The following is a 17,876-nucleotide window of genomic DNA, read 5'->3' on the forward strand; positions in this document are numbered from 1 at the left end:
AACACCTTTGTGTTAATCTGACTTTCTGTCTCACCTTTGCTATGTTTTGCAGTTTATCTGAATTTCATCCACACAAACACACACGCAGGCACATGCACGCGCACACAAAGTGTGCTGAAATCCCCAGGATCAACATAGAGGACAATACGTGACTTAGTTCACACAGCTCTATAATCTCAGCACCTGGAAGTGTTCATAAATGTGATAATATTACACTGCAGCTTCCTGTTTAAAAATGCCAGTACAACAAAAGAGTTTTAATAAAAGAGCAAAAAGCATATACAAAACATACAGAAAGCCCAACAACACAGGTCTAAAATGTCAAATTTCGCTTTACTCGCAGTTAGTTTTTTTCAAACCTGGGACGCACACGCAATGACATGCTTTAGTTAGACCGATGAAGATAAGCTAGCTGCACTAATCAGATGCTAAATCGCATCGCTTGGTGGAATTTTTATATAAACAAAGATATCAGGGCAGTGTTTTTGCACAGTTGATGTATTGTTGATTTAACAACTTAGTCTACCTGAGCCTCCAATAACTACCTGGAATCCAAATTAACATCAATTAACATCAACTGTTATAGCTAAACTGCCTGCCACCTAACACACTGTATGATGCAGATCATTTACTGCTTTCTGTTTCACCCAGATGAGGATGGGTTCCCTGTTGAGTCTGGTTCCTCCCAAGGTTTCTTCCTATTGCCATCTCAGGGAGTTTTTCCTTGCCACTGTCGCTCTCGGCTTGCTCACCAAGGACTATCTGACCATTTTGATTCATAGACATTCACATTCCATACAAACTTAAAAAATTCTTTTGATTCTGTAAATCTGCTTTGTAACAATGACAATTGTTAAAAGTGCTATACAAATAAAAGGTAATTGAATCGAATTAACAGTGAAGCATTTCCTAATTAGTCTCATAACTGATATTGCTAGCTTAGATTGCCCTCACAGGCTAATCAATTATGCTAACAACAGATCCATTTTACATGTAAAATCCTCTTTAACCTACAAATACTCCTAGATAGACTCATTTCACAAAAAAGGTGAACAAAACTATCCTGATGCATATTTGTATATATATATATATATATACATATTTGTATGTATATATATATATATATATATATATATATATATATATACTAAGTTATATAGTAGCCTAATCAGTTTTTACTTTTTTTTTCTCCCTAATTTAGTCGTGGCCAATTCCTCCCCGTCACTAGGGGGCTCCCACATTAAGGCTACTACTACCATTCAGCCGAGAGGGCCGAAGACTATCACCGCGTGACGCCAGCCGACCGCATCTTTTCGAACTGATTGCTCACGCACTGTAAGGGGCAGAGTAACACACTCGGAGGAAACGCTAGCGGCTCACAGGCGCGCTGTAGAGTCGTGATTAATATGGGAGCACAAAGTACCTCTCATCCCTCCCCCCTGATGGAGCTCGGCCAATCAGCTCTCTCTAGGCCTTCGGCTGTGAGAGGTAACAGCATCACCCAGGGATCGAACCAGCGATCTCCGGATGATAGGGCGAGCACTTTACCACTGCGCCACTCGGAGGCCCCTAATCAGTTTTTCTAACCTTTCAGATTTCTTGGTTGACCTAAAAATATTTCAACACCAAATTCAATGGCCTGATCAATATTAGCATCTTAGATTCCCTTCTTAGCTTTATAACCTTTACTGATCTAAATAAGCTTTAAGGCTTTACCAACCTCATATCTTTTGCTAGCGGTGAGATATCATTTAGCCTAATCACATTTGCTAACCGTAAGCTTCCGGTTACTCTAAATAATAATAACGTTCACTCAAACTGAAAAACGTAGTTAAGGTTAATTTCACAGCTAGCAAAATGAAAAATCTTGCTAACCTAGATAAACCAGTGAGACCAAGAAAGTTCACTTAAATATAAATATTTAAATATTTTCCTATAAATTAGCATTAATAGACTAGCAAAACATTATCTGACATTCATACATACAACTTCTGACTCTCACCATTTTCCATGTACTCTGTGACGATGTAGATGGGTTCCTGCGTGACCACAGCGAATAGGCGCACGAGTCGTGGATGCTGCAGGTTTTTCATCAGGTTAGCCTCGGCCAGGAAGGCGCTGATGGACATGGTGCCAGATTTCAGACTCTTAATGGCCACTCTCCGGTTATTATTGTACAAACCTGGGTGGGGAAATAGAAGTCAAATCAATCCTAAATAGTATTTCAAATAACAAAACTATGTTTCGGGTTAATATTAGGGTTGGGGTAAACAACACATTAGAGCTGAAAACCGAAATAGTGCTGACTACTGCAATAAGCAAATAAGGTGACTAAAAATCTGAGTGGTAAGTAAGTAAAAAACCTATTCTAGCACTTTCAGTAATTAAATAAGTCATCTAGATAAATATGTAATTTAATAATGTCCTTTCGAAATGAAGTTTTGAGCAGGTATGCAAGTTTTTTTAATTAATTAAACAATTAAATGTGTAATAAAATAACTTAATAATAAATAATGTACATTTCAATGTTGCAATATAAAAATAACACAGGGTTTAAATCAGGCTAGAAATAATCTAATGTATTGAATTATGCTTGTTACAATGCTGCACAAACATGCCATGAATTATGTTTTATGAGCATGAATTTTAGAACGTTATAGTTTTACAGTACAAAAACAAATATTTTATTTACAATGAGAGATGTTATTCCTGCACGATGTAACACAACAAATAACAAAGTAAATGCTAGGTTTGACTTTAACCATGGTATAGGTACCATGGTAGTTCAGTGGTACTTATGGGGTATAGTACCATGGTATTTTTTTATTGTACCATGGTATTTATTTTCTGATATAGTATATATAGTTTTATTTTGGTACATTCTTTGGTACAAATGTTAAGGTACTGTAGTAGAGTCTGCAGTGTCACATACCAGAATACTATAAAAAAAAACCTTTTTATTCATGTTTATGTACCATAATGGTAATATTTAAAACTTATTATGCCCTTGATAATATTTTTTTTTTACTTAACCAACCATGGTGTCACTGTATCTTTAAAAGTGTGCCATGAACCTATTTATATATATACAGTACAGCGAGAGAGAGAGAGAGAGAGAGAGAGAGAGAGCATCCTCTGCAGTGCCATTATACCCTTTATTGGGCAACAGAGGCACCAATGTATTACAGGTTCAGCTGGGATCTAATATGGTACGGTATATGGTATGTCTGTACTGTACTATACCATATCAGCAGTATGTACTAAGATATTTAATATGGTACAGAATGTCTATAATACCATATTAGATACCTGCTGAACTTTAGTAGCCACTGTGGTCACCAATAAATACATAAATAAATTTGGTGGTACACACCATAGTACTACCGCTGTACCCACTGAAGTGCTACAGTACCAACCCTGGTACTCCATAAAGTCCTATGGCGCCTATTTTTGTAACGTATAAATGTGGTATATTCTGGTTTACGATAGTACACTATGGCACATTCCATAGTCAAATTTTTTATGGGTCACAGGTTATTAAGAGAAAAAAATATATTTTAATGATTATGATATATGTGCAATGCAATCAGCCCAGCTGCTAGGTGTCATGTTGGCGCCTGTATTTATATCTGATGACACACTCATCACTGTAGTGGCTATGCCTGGAATGAGACGCAGACAAAAAAAATAATCCCAAACACTGATGGAGTGTATCGATAAGATCATTACTGCTATCATTACAACACTGCAGCATTCTGTAATGGGTAAATAATGAATGGGTGTTAAATGACTCGATCAGGTTGCACATGATTACTATCAGCAAATGTGAACAGCAAAAATAGAAAAATAAAAACACTGATCAGAATGTTCCGTCTGTCTGTGACATGTGGGACAGGAAAATCTATTCCGATGCATTGTTCTTCCATCATTAAATTTATTTTAATAGCTGTATGTTTGGGCAGATGTCAAGTTCACTTAGGGTCACGCATAAAGCTAGCATGATTCATACCTAACAAAGTTCGAAGAAAACAATTTTATACTGTACTCTTACGTAATTATATGACAAATAAAACCTTTTTCTTTTTCTACTTCTCTTTATAAGCTCACTGTATTTTACTAGCATACAGTAGATATCTTTTGTTTGCCTGTTTAGCTTTCTAGCTTTTAGCTTTTTGATTAGATTTTCCATTTAAGCCTGTTTAAATTTCATTAAAGAACAGATCTCTCCTGAATTCGGGATTCTGATTGGTCAGAGGGTGTTGATTTCTGTAAGAGCAGTATTGTAGCTACACTCAATATTGTTTCCATAGTAGCAATGTCAGAAGTATAAATGGAGACTACAGTTTTAGCGCTTGTTGTCATACACCCTGTTGCTGATTATATTCTTAAAATAATATTGTGTGGTATTGCAATATTGAGTGTTTTATTCTTAATTTAAACTATATACTCATTATAAACTCATTGTAAAGGACAATCAGTGCAACTTAATTAATTTTACTTGTGTTTTTCAAGCAACTAATTACAGTTTATACTGTGTACAGACGTAGACTTTCAAAAATATTATGTTAGCACAGATTACTTATTTTAGCCTTATAATTTTCCTAATCTCCATTTATAAACGACCTGGAGCAGATTTTCAGGTAAATTTCATAGCCCGAGCTTGTCTTTTCTAGACTTCATATGTTAAACCTGACTAAACTAGTTTTCTCATTCATCCAAATCGTGTGAGACTGAAGTTATGAATTTTAAGTAGGGACATTCGCATAGTGCATAATAAACCTTTCACATAAAATAAAAATACTTCTATTTAGAAAAATCCCTCTGGATTCCCAGGTGTGATGATATTTGTTTGGCGCTTTGTAGCATAAAAGGACATTTACTCAAATTACAGATCAATTCATTGCTCAGGTTAAGACGTGTTTCTTCACATCTGTCGCTTTCATTCATTTGATTCCAAAGGGCTCATCTGGCAGATTAAGATTCAAGTTGATTCCTGACCAGTACCAAACAAATTCACAGAGGCATCTTAAACAAACACGCAAGAACACCCAGAGACAGGGCAGTCCGCCAACGGACACTCTGTGCTAAATGAATCTTTTTTCATAATCATATCTGATTCACTATGTTAACATATTGTTCAGTCTTTAGTCTTTTGCAAAGCAGCGGTGCTGAATTCCGCCTGACCTTGAATTGAGGATCTCTGAGATATTTAACCCTGAGCTGAGGAACCCTGAGGAACATTAAAGGGAATGGACTTTAATGGAAGTAAACATGGCAAGACTGGAATGGACTGGAATGGAATATAAAAAATATTAAAAAGTCCAGTCCAGCTCCTTTAAGTTGCAATAAATTTACTATCCAGGAACATATGTAGAATAAGATTTTTAAAAAGGTCTATGAAATAACATTCGCACAGTTGATTTATGTGGCAGAGGAACGCCTTTAGGAAAACAACTGAAACCTCTTTTTCTATACACTCTATTCACTCTACCGCCATTTCAGTGCACTAAAAAAAGCACAGTTTTTACTTTTACTTTTACTTAGTGTGAAAGTTCAAGCCATGCCTCTGAAAAACATACTAATAAGAAAAATAGCAAACCTTAAAAAACTAGAATGCAAGATGGAGAACTTTCCCAAGAACCTTCACATTGTTTGATGCTGTTATATAATTGTAATTAAAATGATTGGATACCATAAACATTCCTGGCCTCCCTGGAACCCCTCTAATGTCCGTTCCCTTCAATGGGAAAAAAATGGCTTAGTTTGATTACCAAAGGTCTCCTGTTTTTGCAGGACTGTGCATGGACCACTACTTGAACATTACAAAATGTCGGCTGGGAGTTATGGACACATCCCTCATACAGTCCATATCTACATTTTAAAGTCATTATTAAAAGAAGTTCCTGGGAGCCAAGCATTTCAGACGTGAAGCAGGAAGTCCGATCATGGCTCTGGCGAACAGAGTAAACTTTCCAAGCGCTACTGAAACGCTGGGATAGGTGCATTAGTGTAGCAGGGAATTATATACAAAAATAAAGAGAGTTTTTACGCTCAGAACTGTGTTCTGTCATTCTGTAAAATCAAAAGGCCTGGTTTGACTTAAATTCCCCTTATATAATACTTTTTTATGTAATCGTAATCATCTGTGATCGTTGGAATATATGGTTTGGTGTAATAACAATAAAACATTAGGATATGGAAGGTATTCATGATAGACACAAAATAAATTTTTAAGTACAGTTTAGTACAGTCTTTTAGAAGAGTTATAACTGACCCATCCAGACTTCTCCAAACTGTCCCTGCCCCAATCGTCTCTCTAGCTTGAGCGACTCACGGGCAATCTCCCACTCATCCTGCCACCACGGTTTCTGTGGAATCCGTGTCTGGCATGGCTTTACCAGACGTGTGCACAAGCCATCTGCATCTCCTGCACAGTAAATGAGAGAGAGAGAGAGAGAAAGCACAATACTTGGGGTTTGAACAGAACAATGAGATCCCTTTGATCACAAAGGAAATGATACACAGCTTTCAGCATACAGGTACAAGCCACACGTTGACGGAAACCAAGCAGTGTTTGATGACTTGTAGCTCGTCTACCTCGAGCTGCACCATTTATTCCATTGTTCATGTACATGCATAAAGGGGTGAAAGATTGAAATCGTGGCCCCCTACTCCAGCAGAGTCTGACAATGAACATATATGTTTCAAGGTAAAGGTGTATAAAAGTTTTGTTTTTTTTAAGTCATAAAACAAGCTCGATATAACTGAAAACTCTTCTTAAATGAAAGCTCCATCCAATCGTAGTGTGTGTGTTTTAACATTTTTAAGCTAGCTTTGAATGCTAAAGTGTATATCAGTTAAATAGGTAAACATCTTTGCTTAAAATTGTGCACAATAAGTTAACTTTTCAGCTTTTCTTTTGGATTTTTCAGTTGAGAGGTGGTACTTGTAATTTAATCGTCTTTATAAAATGTGCAGCGAAGTTCTAATCCTAGGCAGATAAATGAAGAATAAAACGTAATTACATGTTGTAGCGAACTTAGTTACCACCCTGTAGCTGTTGTTTTATTATAACAGCACACCTTGCCACGGTACTCTTAAAGTCCAAAAGGTAAACTCATCTCTCCGATGAGAAAGCACTGACACTGGAGACTCATTCCACAGATGTAAAGTCCACACCATTGACTTGTCGTGACACGTCAGGGACCTTCATACTGTATATATGATGCATTGTTCTGGGTGTTCATCTGAAGTGTTCAGTGTTTGTTGTACGTACGAGTGTAATGTTTGACCAGCTCAGCCAGGGAGGGGAAAGAGATCTTGCCGGTGATGTAGAAACCCCCGGCATCCAGGTTGCGGATTCTGTAGTGCTTGATGACTTCGCCTTGATTGTGATCCAGATCTCGCAAGGAGAGAGAGAAGCTGCCTGTGAGAGAGGAGCAGAGATATGTTTATGCTCATAGACTTACTACTGATTATTCCAATATAATCAAGCTTGCTTAATAGGAATATCTTAATACAAAAGACTATCTTAATAATAGGAACATCTTAATATTCTGATCACACGTAAACACACCTTTCGCTTCACTTTTTTCTCTTGCATTGTGTCATGTGTTCACTCCCTCCATGACTAACACCTGATCTCGACTTAGTTACATGGCTTGTTTATTCTGCTCTGGTTTTCCTAGTTGTGTAAATGTAAATTATTTAATATACTGTTAAGAGTGCTGTTAAAATTTTGAGTCTGGGGGGTCAGAAATGAACCAATGCTCATCTACTTCCAATAACAGCAGCACTGACAGTAGTATGGCAGCAAATCACAGGTTTGTTGTATATTAATGTGCTTGTTATCGTTTCTATAGTAACAGCTCATGCACACAGGGACTTGTACAGGTGCCCATAATTTTCTGTTTATTTAAAGGTCCCATATTTTACGAACAAGTCAACACAGGTCTCAGAGCTCTTACAAAGTGTGTGTGCGTGTGTGTGTGTGTGTAAATGCACTAGCTGAAATACCCGTCCCTTTTTATACCACAAACTCGCTTTCTTAAACTCCTCTTCCGAATGAGTAATTTTGGTGTCTATGGAAATGAACTGTTGCTGAGCCACTCAGAACTCAGAAGCATAACTTGGGCTCGATTAAACTACAAACGAAAAATCATTGTTTTATTAAAATTAAACTTTCCCCTTCACAGCTTGCATGATGCCATGGCACCGTAGCAAGTGAAATGTTTGAAAAATTAGCAAATATAGCTCATACTTCAGATTTCTTTATTTCTTTCTTGTTATTTCTAGGTATTGTTCACTATCTAATTTAATATTTTTGTCTAATTCAGTTGCGGCATTAAAGACTGGGTCTGGGAATTTAATTGCTAAATGTCACTGTTAATTCACAATTGGCTTCAGCAGGAAGTGTGTTATATTTCATGCAATAGTTGGTGATATTGTTCGTCTTGTTACCTGGCGTGGTCTCGCTCTCTCTGATCAGGAAAGAGCCCTGCGTGTTGCCGGGGGCCAGCAGTTGCCTATGGGCATCGTTTCTGGAGAGATTCTTAAAAAACCATCTGAAACAACATAACACAAAAGCACACAGTCATATATGGAGCTGGAGGAAGCTCATGCTCTCTTTATTAATTCTTAAGCTCAGCATTTTTTTCCTTCCACCTGCACACATGAAACTGAACGGGTGTGAGATCTTTATCATCTTTAGGATTAGTGAGGGAGGCCTTAGTGGAGTTGTCACGCTGACTCTGAGGGGGTATTTCAGAGGTGTTTCCTCACTGCACGCAATCACCTACACATTTCTGTCCTCATCTGGGTTTGGTTTTGTAGGTTCATTGAAAAAAAATTCACACAGGTCACTGAACCTTTTTTCTCATATGCATGCTAGATTTGTACTTCCTGCCTGTAATTATAATAATATATAAGTCCTAATAGTAAAATCTGGTGTCAGGCAGATTCTGTACACAGGCTCCCTTATCAGCCTGGATCCTTTATCTATTCCCTTTCTATCATCTCTGCTTTTTCATCAGGGATCTAAATCTATTTATGGTGTTCAAGTCAAACTGGGAATTTTGAACACAAAATTATGAAAGTAAAAACTTATCCTAGCATTTTACTAGTGCTTGGATACCATCAAAGTGGAAAATGTTCTCATCACACCAGAGCCTACTTCACATCAAAAACGCTGGCCACCCAGGAACTCCTTTATTGGCCAAATGTGGAAATTGCTTGGAGTGAGGTCATGTTTGTATGGGGGATGTGCCAAGAACTCCCAGCCAACGTTCTGTATTAGTTTTTTATGTTTCTTATTGTTAAACATTTTTCAGAGGCATGAGTGAGGACAACTGCGGTAAGTATAGAAAATTTAGTTTCAAAGATGTTTTCCTGAAGGAGTTTCTCAGACACATAGTTCAATTGTGCTAATGTTATTTCTTAGACCGTTTTAAAATCATATTCTACATATTTACCTGGCTAGAAAATTCATTGTCTATTGCACCTTTAAGGAGCTGGACTGGACAACTTTTTTTCCTGATTCATTTCCACACTTTTCACGTTTGCTTCCATTGATGTCCATTCCCTTAAATGTTCTTAAGCAGCTCACGAGAAAGCAGCCTGGGACAAGTTCGCGTCATGCTCAGTTTGAAGTGGGGTCAGGACTGTATGGGGCATGTGGCAATAACTCCTAGTAGAGTTCCTTTAATGTTTAGGTAGTGTTGGTGAATGATTGTATGGACAGTTCCAACAGTTATGTTTCTTACGCAAGTTGGTGACAAGTTATCCATCAATTATCATGGATCAGGTGTCCCACTCGCTGAATGTCCATGGGAAAGACTGCAGAGTCCTCTGAGTCACCTCGGCCAGGATCGTCATTTATTGCCTTCTTTAAAACGTTTGCACCTTTTAAATGTTTTACTGTGGCTAAGAGTCTTATCTGCGTACTGTGTTTGACATCTTCTGTAAATGTCAATCGCTTTTTTATGGTTTTACGCCTTCATTCACCAGAAATTCCCAGTTCACTCGAATGTTGCCCAATAATTGTAAATCTACTGAATGAAAATATGACCTTGTTTATTGAACGGGATATGACTAATTTACTAAGTAATTAATCTATTTACTAACTAATTTATCGGTAAAATTCTTTGTTTGTAGAAGCTTTTCCATTTTTAGGCTAAATATCCTTGTCATGTTCTCATTTTAAATATGTAGAGCTTTGCCATTATCAGAGCTTTGCATGCCCTTTTTATGGCTTTCAGTACAAAATGCATTTGGTTTCAGTTGTAATGTCTGAATTCTAATATCCTGTTTTCTCCCCCCAAAAAAACCCATAGGCAAATTAGTATTTTTAACTACTGAGACAGTAAAAGTGAATGTGTTACCACTGTTTGCATATTTAACACTGATGAGGTTTGATTTTCTGTGTGTGATGTTTGGTGGTTTTTGTTCTCACTAAGCTCGAGCTCATGGCTTTTTGCACACAATAGCTGTTGGATGCATGTCTGAGAGCATGTGTTTTGCATGTATGTGTGCATTTGAGAGAGAGAGAGAGAGAGAGAGAGAGAGAGAGAGAGAGAGAGAGAGAGAGAGTTACGTACGGTTCTGTCTCCATGCTGTTGAGTTGAGCCACAAAGTTGCGTGGCACGTAACCCCTCTGTCCCGTCGACAGAGATTCAGCCATGTACCATTCAGGGTCATCACTGAGACAATAAATAAATAAATAAATTAATTAATAAATTTTAATGTTTAATAAGGAAAACTTTTAATAGACTAGAGCAACAGGGAAATACAACAGTTGAATCATGTACATGTTCATGATAAAATAAAATACATTGATGCACAGTTTCCAGAGAAACAGGACACCTCAAGTCTTTAATCATCAATTTAAGCTAGGTTTTTGAAAAATTATCTGTTACTATGGAAACTCGTATTTAATTTTAGTTAACATTTTGCTTACAGCAGCATTTTTATGAACAATATCCACAGTTAAAAGTGTATAATAATGGAAACTCTGTACAACACAGAAATATCACTACTGTTATTACTAAAATTATTATGTGTGTGTTTTAGGCATAGCTACTCAAATATACATAAGTAAATCAAATAAATAAAATAAAAACATTAATGATAGTTTTTATTTTCTACATTTACATACAGTACCTGTATATGGTTTTTCCCATTAAAAAATGTACATATTTATATGTATTTTTGTTTATACATAAATAGTATAATATTAATAATTAAATGCCATCTATAAATATCATATTCACATTGCCTAGTTAAATATTAAACTTAAATAGCATTTAAAATAATTAAACTAATTATATCATTAAACCTGAAGCTACAAACAATTTGTAAAATAATTGTAAAAAAAAGTCATAAAGTTCTTTTTTAAAAGACTAAAATGTTTGTAATTGTTTATTAATTACGATATTTGTAACATTTTATTTTTAGTAATATATATATATATATTCAGTAGGTCATGAAACTAAATTGACTTTAAATATAAAGGAAGAAATTAAAAATTAAAGAGAGAAATTATTGACTGTTATTATTAGACTGTTATTGACTATTATTAGTAACACCAGTGTGTTGTGTGTTTGTGTCGCTGCCACATACTCTAATCATCTGGCAGCAGCACAAACGCACAACGCGCCGCTGAGAAAAGTTTTTAAAAAATTTTGTGCAGTTTATCAGACAAAAAAGCCCATTGTCTTGTTGAGCACAGAGCTCAGAGTAGAAAAGCCAGACTCTTTACAAGCTTGAAAAGCATCTAAGCGTACCAAATACTAAAAGTTCTTAGCGTACTAAATACCAAAGGTTCTTAGCGTACCAAATACTAAAGGTTCTATGTTGTCCTATTTCTTTAACAAATTAACACAGGACTCCCACAAAGTGTGTGTGTGTGTGTGTGTGTGTGTGTGTGTGTGTGTGTGTGTGTGTGTGTGTTTGAAATACCTCTTAGGTAATGCATGTTCTTAAACATCAAACTCTCTTTATTTCACTTCTAAATGCCCCATGTCAGTGTCTATGTGCTGAGCCACGCCCATCGAGAGAACAGCAGAGCTGAGTATCAAGCTTTACTTGTATGAGGTCATAATAGTACAGAAACCTAATTGTCTTGTTTAAGCCCCAGCCAAAACATAAAAATATAAATAGGACAAACAGTACCAATGTTTTTTTCCCCTTAATTTATTGTACCCACACTGAACGCCCATAAGTGAATTTTGTGTAATAAGTCCCCTTAAAGGCAGATGAAGACGACATCAGGTCTCTTTCCTGTCACGCGGCTACAGTGGACACCCAAGTTTAAGCAGATCACTTGACTGTCGTGTAAAAAGTCCAACCGGCACCAACAATCATGCTTTTCACTTTTCACAGTTTTTGGTTCACAGAAGCTTTTAATTTCTATAATCACATAAATTTCCATGGGTTTTTATTAAAGTGGCCAGGAGTGTAGGTCCTCGCTCTATAAAGTATTTGAAATGAATGTCAATGTACTGGAAACAGTGAGCTCATACATTTATCATACAAATGGGTGAGGGAAAATGCTCCAGCACTAATCTACTAAAGATTCTATCTAGTGTTTTTATTCACATGCACAGAGATAGCAAAAGTTTTAGAAACACAATGTATTTTCCATTTCCTCCAAAATAAAGCAAATTAATCTCTTACTCGCCAATGATCTTCATCTTCTCGCCTTTCTCGAAGCCCAGGTCGTCAGCGTGGCACGGTTTATAAGAATACTTTGCCACCACCAAGTTATCTAGAATAAACATTGATTAGAAAATGTTAGAAATTATTAGGTCATAATTTCATAAACAGTATTTCTTGACGAATTATGAATTTCGATCTATAAAGAATAAAACCACTGTATGGCAAAAAAACTATTGGAAAATCAACGTGTGATGGAGTTACTGTTACTGCCTCAAAGCTGATAAATTTTCTACACCAGGAAGAAATGTTTCAAACAGCATAATTTTGCCAACAATAAAGTTATTTATACTTGTTGTGGAATAATTATAATGCAAAATTTAATTACAGTCCTTAAAAATGAAAAGAAATATGTAGCTTGCACCAAAAATAGTAAAATCACAATGTGTAACATCTTCCATGCTAAAGAATTCTGTTACTACAGAAATAATAAAATATTAGATTAAGGGAATTTAAATAATTTAACAACTTTGATTAGCAACACTGTAAATGTTGTGTGAAAGGATTTAGAATGATTATCAATATCTAAAGACTCTTTGTGCCTAAAATGTCTAATCCTCAGCACCTGATGCTGTTATGTATGGTAAACCTTCTCACCTGGTAATGGTGAGGTTGGAGGAGGTGTGTAGTTGGAGTTGAATGGGAGCTTGGCGTCGTCATAGGGAATCTGGGAAAAACAACAACAACAAAAAAAAGAGGAATTAACACACCAATGGATTTCTAATCAGCCTAAGTAGTTTCCTCGTAGTTCATAAAATGATGTCAAAAGAAATCTGGGAAATGTAAAAGTCCCTCGCCCCAGCTTTTATTGTTTATTTGAAATTTTGCTTTTCTGATCATATTTGAGGGTTACTCCATATAAGGAATAAAACATACCAGGAAAATAATCAGTAAGAAGGTGGTATGATGAAAGGACAAAGCGTATTATTGTCCCTATAATAAAATGCTTCATTCTGCTTTATTATACTATAGCAAAATCCTAACCAAGAAAAAATATATTTTAATTGATGAACAACACAATACGTTTTATGCTTTTATAGATAACCTTTTAATCCTGAAAACACAGCTGCTCGAAGTGATTGGGACAGAAAATCTACATTCTTCTGACCTGAAGAAACACTCTGACTTGTTACAAAAGCGCTGACACTGGAGACTTCTTCCAGACATGTTAATAGGTTTCTTTATATCAGTCATTTCATGATATCAGTGATTACATGTAGCTTTCTTTAACATGTTCGCACAGGTCTCAGAGCTCCCCTAAAGTGTGTGTGTGTTAATTTTCCAGCTAAAACACACTCAGATACACATTGTGTATTTTATATTTCTCAAACTCCTATAGTTTCACTCCTCTTTTAAATACCTAAATACCTCAAAAAATGACAAAAATTTATTTTTTTAAGTAAAATTTTGGTTATCTGCACTACAAGTCCCAATGAATGAGCTGCTACTATAGAAATGTCAACTACAAAGCTGATGTAGCTAACGAGTGACAGAAGTTTATAGCTACCACTTTAGCATCATGCAGCCTGCATGTCAGTGTCTTCAGGGTCTTCAACCATCATATTTGCACTCTTGAAAGAGATGCAGCTTGTCTTCAAGCTTTGTTCATTCAGGGATTTTTAATAGTTTTGTATCGCTTCACACCAGAATTAGACTTACGTAATAACGCCGCAGTTTTACATACATAGCTAGACAACATGTCTTGTGTGTGAAGAGTTAAACGCAGATTTCACACGGCTAAATTTAACATATATATAAACATTTCTGACTTCTGTCACGCTAAAACATGCCTCAGCTACATTTGTGGCAGGAAGAGGAGGAAATCATGGTGTTAATTTCACTTTTAGATTTTGAGGATGAAAAAAAAATCAGCTGTTAATTGACAGAAGAAACAAATCGTTTGAAACTGAAACGGGAGAATGTGCTGTATCTTTTATGTGTGTTAGCTTTTCATATCATAAACAGATAACTTGTTTTGTTTCTGTGTGTGTGTGTGTGTGTGTGGTAATTTTTTCCAAAACCTATGAAACTGCCAGCTCATCATGGGAAGTATTTGATTTGTATAAAATGATACAGTTATGAATTGGATTTTTTTATTTATTTTTTTTTAGATAATTTACACTCAGAAAAAAAACCACTCCTTAATTTAACATATACTCGGGTGTCTTTTCACCCAAAACTTAATGCATAGACACGCTGTAGTATGTGTAATCCTCTCAGCAAATCTTAACCTGTTCATTTTCAAGACATGGATTTCCTTAAAAGTTCTTAGAATTTTTTTCTTTTTTAGAAATACCAACAAATCAAATACGCTCCACTCCGTGTCTCCATCGCTCGAGTGTCTTTAGCTTCACCTCACCACTAAGATTTCTTCGCCCCTCTTCCGCTCATTTGTAACGCCACTTCTGCACTCTCCGCTTTCTTCGTTCTCTCCACGAAGAGACCACAGACCCGTGCAGTACGTCAGCATCCGCTCAATATGGCTACAAGCTCTTATCCTGAGGCCTCACATCAAACCGTGTTGATGATGATGAAGATGCATCACAGATACTTTCTGTTTCTATTGTGCAGCTATTGTCATGTATAGTCAAGTGGTTATAAGTACGGAATAAAACGCTTCTTGTGGAGCTTCTGATTTAAATACTTTAACCGATTAACCTGATGTTTACAAAACCCAGTGAATGAGATCTTACTGCATAGTGCTGCAAAGCTGCTGTTACAGAAAATCTGACTTAAATCTATCTTTAATCTTCATGAAATAAAAAGCATACATTCGGGAAGTGAACACAAAATCATGCATTGTTAACCCGAGTTGATTGTGTGCCTTAGGGTTCTAAGATGTGGCGTTAGGAAACCCATCGCAGACACACGCACATTCATCACTCGTAAGTAACCGTGTTTTACAACTACATCGATACAGTGAATGCAACACAGCGCGAAGCACACTGACAGAGTTACTGAAGTAGAAATGCTGCACGTGATGCCATGAGAAATTCAGTGAGAGGTATCTCAAAGGCACAGCGAATAATTTCTTCTCTTCTAAGACATACCTGGTTCCCAGGAGGAATGGGGCAGTTACAGTGTTCGCAGATGTCATCATCAGGGTGGTAGGAGAAGCCATCATCCGAGTCGTAAGAGTTACAGTTTCCCATGGTGTCTGTTAGAGAGACGGTAATGTTAAACAACAAATCCAGAAAATTAGTCCTTCTTTTTCAGTTCAGTCTGAAGGAGATATTTAAAGAAGAACTCTCCTGTGTCAGTTCTTTGTAACGGACAGTGGTAAATTAATACCATTTTAAATGGAGTTTATGTGTTGTGTTTTTCTCGGTGACACGACACACTGTTGTTTTTGCCGAGAGGCAGAGGCTTGTGAAGAAATATTTTAAATGGATTAATATGAAAAACGTAAATGATTTAGAAAATCGTATTTGGTATGATCATTGTAATAAGGGTACAGTGCTTTATAATTCCCTAAAAAAAAAGGAAAAAAGTAAGTACTTTTAGTTACAAACAAAGGGCTGTTTTTATGGACATAATATTTAATTTTACATACGTATAAAAGATGAAAAGATGCTTTTTCTTGTTCATGTATTTAAAAAAATGCAAGGAAAACATTTAAAATAAAATTTCATACTTTGTGTATGGTATCATAAGTAATAAATAAAGCACTACAAGATTCAATGCCAACATAAAGTTGATTAGTTTTCTATTACAGCACAACAATACCTTTTTATCTGTTTTTGGTTGAATAGTAACTAAGTAAAAGTGTTGGTAATAATTGAAAAAGTCCAGAAATCTGTCTAAAGCAAATAAGTGCTTATAAATTAAACAATTTGATTTTAAATATAAAATTTTAGCTGCCATGGAGTAAAAAAAACAAGGGTCGTTTTTATTCTCAGTGATTTAATTAAACAATTCCTGTCATATTTACATTGGGAAAGTTATGAGCATTCAGAGTTGGGTGCACAGCTGCTTAAGGTAAATGTTTTAGCTCTTTGCCAGATGTTCCTTAGGATCAAGTCTGAGATAGAGTTTTTAATAGCATCTGGACCACTGCCTTTAAACATAAACACTTACCTTTTAGTTAGAGAAGGCATTGAGTTGATACTTTCATTTTTGGGCAAGTATCAGCTAAAAACTGTGGATCGAATATCTAAGGAAATAAATTATATAATTCGTTCTTCCATCTATTATCCATGCCCCTTAACCTGTGTAGGTTATAGGGGGCCTGGCCTCCCATGGACTTTAGGGCACAAGGAGTGGTAAACACTCGATTGGTTGCCAACCGATCAAAGAGCAGAAATAAAAGAATATTAAATAAAAAAAAAACAATTTATTTATTTATTTATTTATTTATTTATTTATTAATTCTGTAACATCCTGAAAACCCCTAACCCACCCCACCCCTATCTTTCTACCCTATTGCTGAGTTGCTTTTTTATATGTTAAATGTAAAGGTGTTTTTATTAGAACTTTATTACAAATAAATATATTTTTATTATATTTTCCCTGCTTTTGTAAGTCATCATTTTAGGCATTATCCTGTCGTCATTGAAACTCAGCCCTGTTTAACAAGCTGTTTTTAATATTGTATATTTTTTAAATACTGTTTTTGATGTTTATATTAATAATTCTTATTCTTACAGTATATATCTTAGAGACATCTGAATCTGTGAGAAACTTCTGGGGCCAGGTCAGGAAAAGCCTGACCTCCTCAAATTAGAGTGTATTCAGGGAGCAAGGGTGAGTGGGAGAAAATGGAAACTGAGATGGAGTCAGAAGTTTCCACACAACTTGAGTGAAAAGTATCCCTTATCGAGTTCAGTCTCAAAATAAAAAGGGTCCTGAGAGAGGCAAGGTTAAATATCCGGCCTGAAATATGCTAGTGTGTGTGTGTGTGTGTGTGTGCGTGTGTGTGTGTGTGTTGTGTGTGTGTGTGTGTGTAAACTTTTTAATGTGTTCTGCTACATCCTGTCACTTTCCAGAGTTGCTCTGTGAGCAATTAAGATCCAAAAGTATCATTATAACTGTGACAAAACAAAAGAAAGGAAGTGAGGATTATGAAAACCAGAGACACATTCATTAAATCAGGTTTTGTTGGTTTGGTGGACTGTTATTACATTCCTCAAGTTTGTGTTCCCACAGCCTTTTCAGGATCTCTTACA

At 36.0% G+C, this 17,876-nt stretch overlaps 1 protein-coding gene across 1 annotated transcript in view; it reads right to left on the reverse strand.

Annotated features, from left to right (window-relative positions):
• lck (LCK proto-oncogene, Src family tyrosine kinase) overlaps positions 1 to 17,876 on the reverse strand; it is a 32,153-nt gene that overhangs the window by 10,769 nt on the left and 3,508 nt on the right. The window contains exons 2-9 of the mRNA XM_053509471.1: positions 15,762 to 15,868; positions 13,309 to 13,378; positions 12,673 to 12,763; positions 10,596 to 10,697; positions 8,461 to 8,564; positions 7,277 to 7,426; positions 6,275 to 6,427; positions 2,003 to 2,182 (exon numbers count right to left, since the gene is read on the reverse strand). Of these exons, the coding sequence (XP_053365446.1) occupies positions 2,003 to 2,182; positions 6,275 to 6,427; positions 7,277 to 7,426; positions 8,461 to 8,564; positions 10,596 to 10,697; positions 12,673 to 12,763; positions 13,309 to 13,378; positions 15,762 to 15,863 (952 nt within the window). The 5' untranslated portion in view covers positions 15,864 to 15,868. The remainder of the gene's footprint in view (positions 1 to 2,002; positions 2,183 to 6,274; positions 6,428 to 7,276; positions 7,427 to 8,460; positions 8,565 to 10,595; positions 10,698 to 12,672; positions 12,764 to 13,308; positions 13,379 to 15,761; positions 15,869 to 17,876) is intronic.

This window comes from Clarias gariepinus, chromosome 13 (genome assembly GCF_024256425.1).
Source record: "Clarias gariepinus isolate MV-2021 ecotype Netherlands chromosome 13, CGAR_prim_01v2, whole genome shotgun sequence".
Lineage (NCBI taxonomy): Eukaryota > Metazoa > Chordata > Actinopteri > Siluriformes > Clariidae > Clarias > Clarias gariepinus.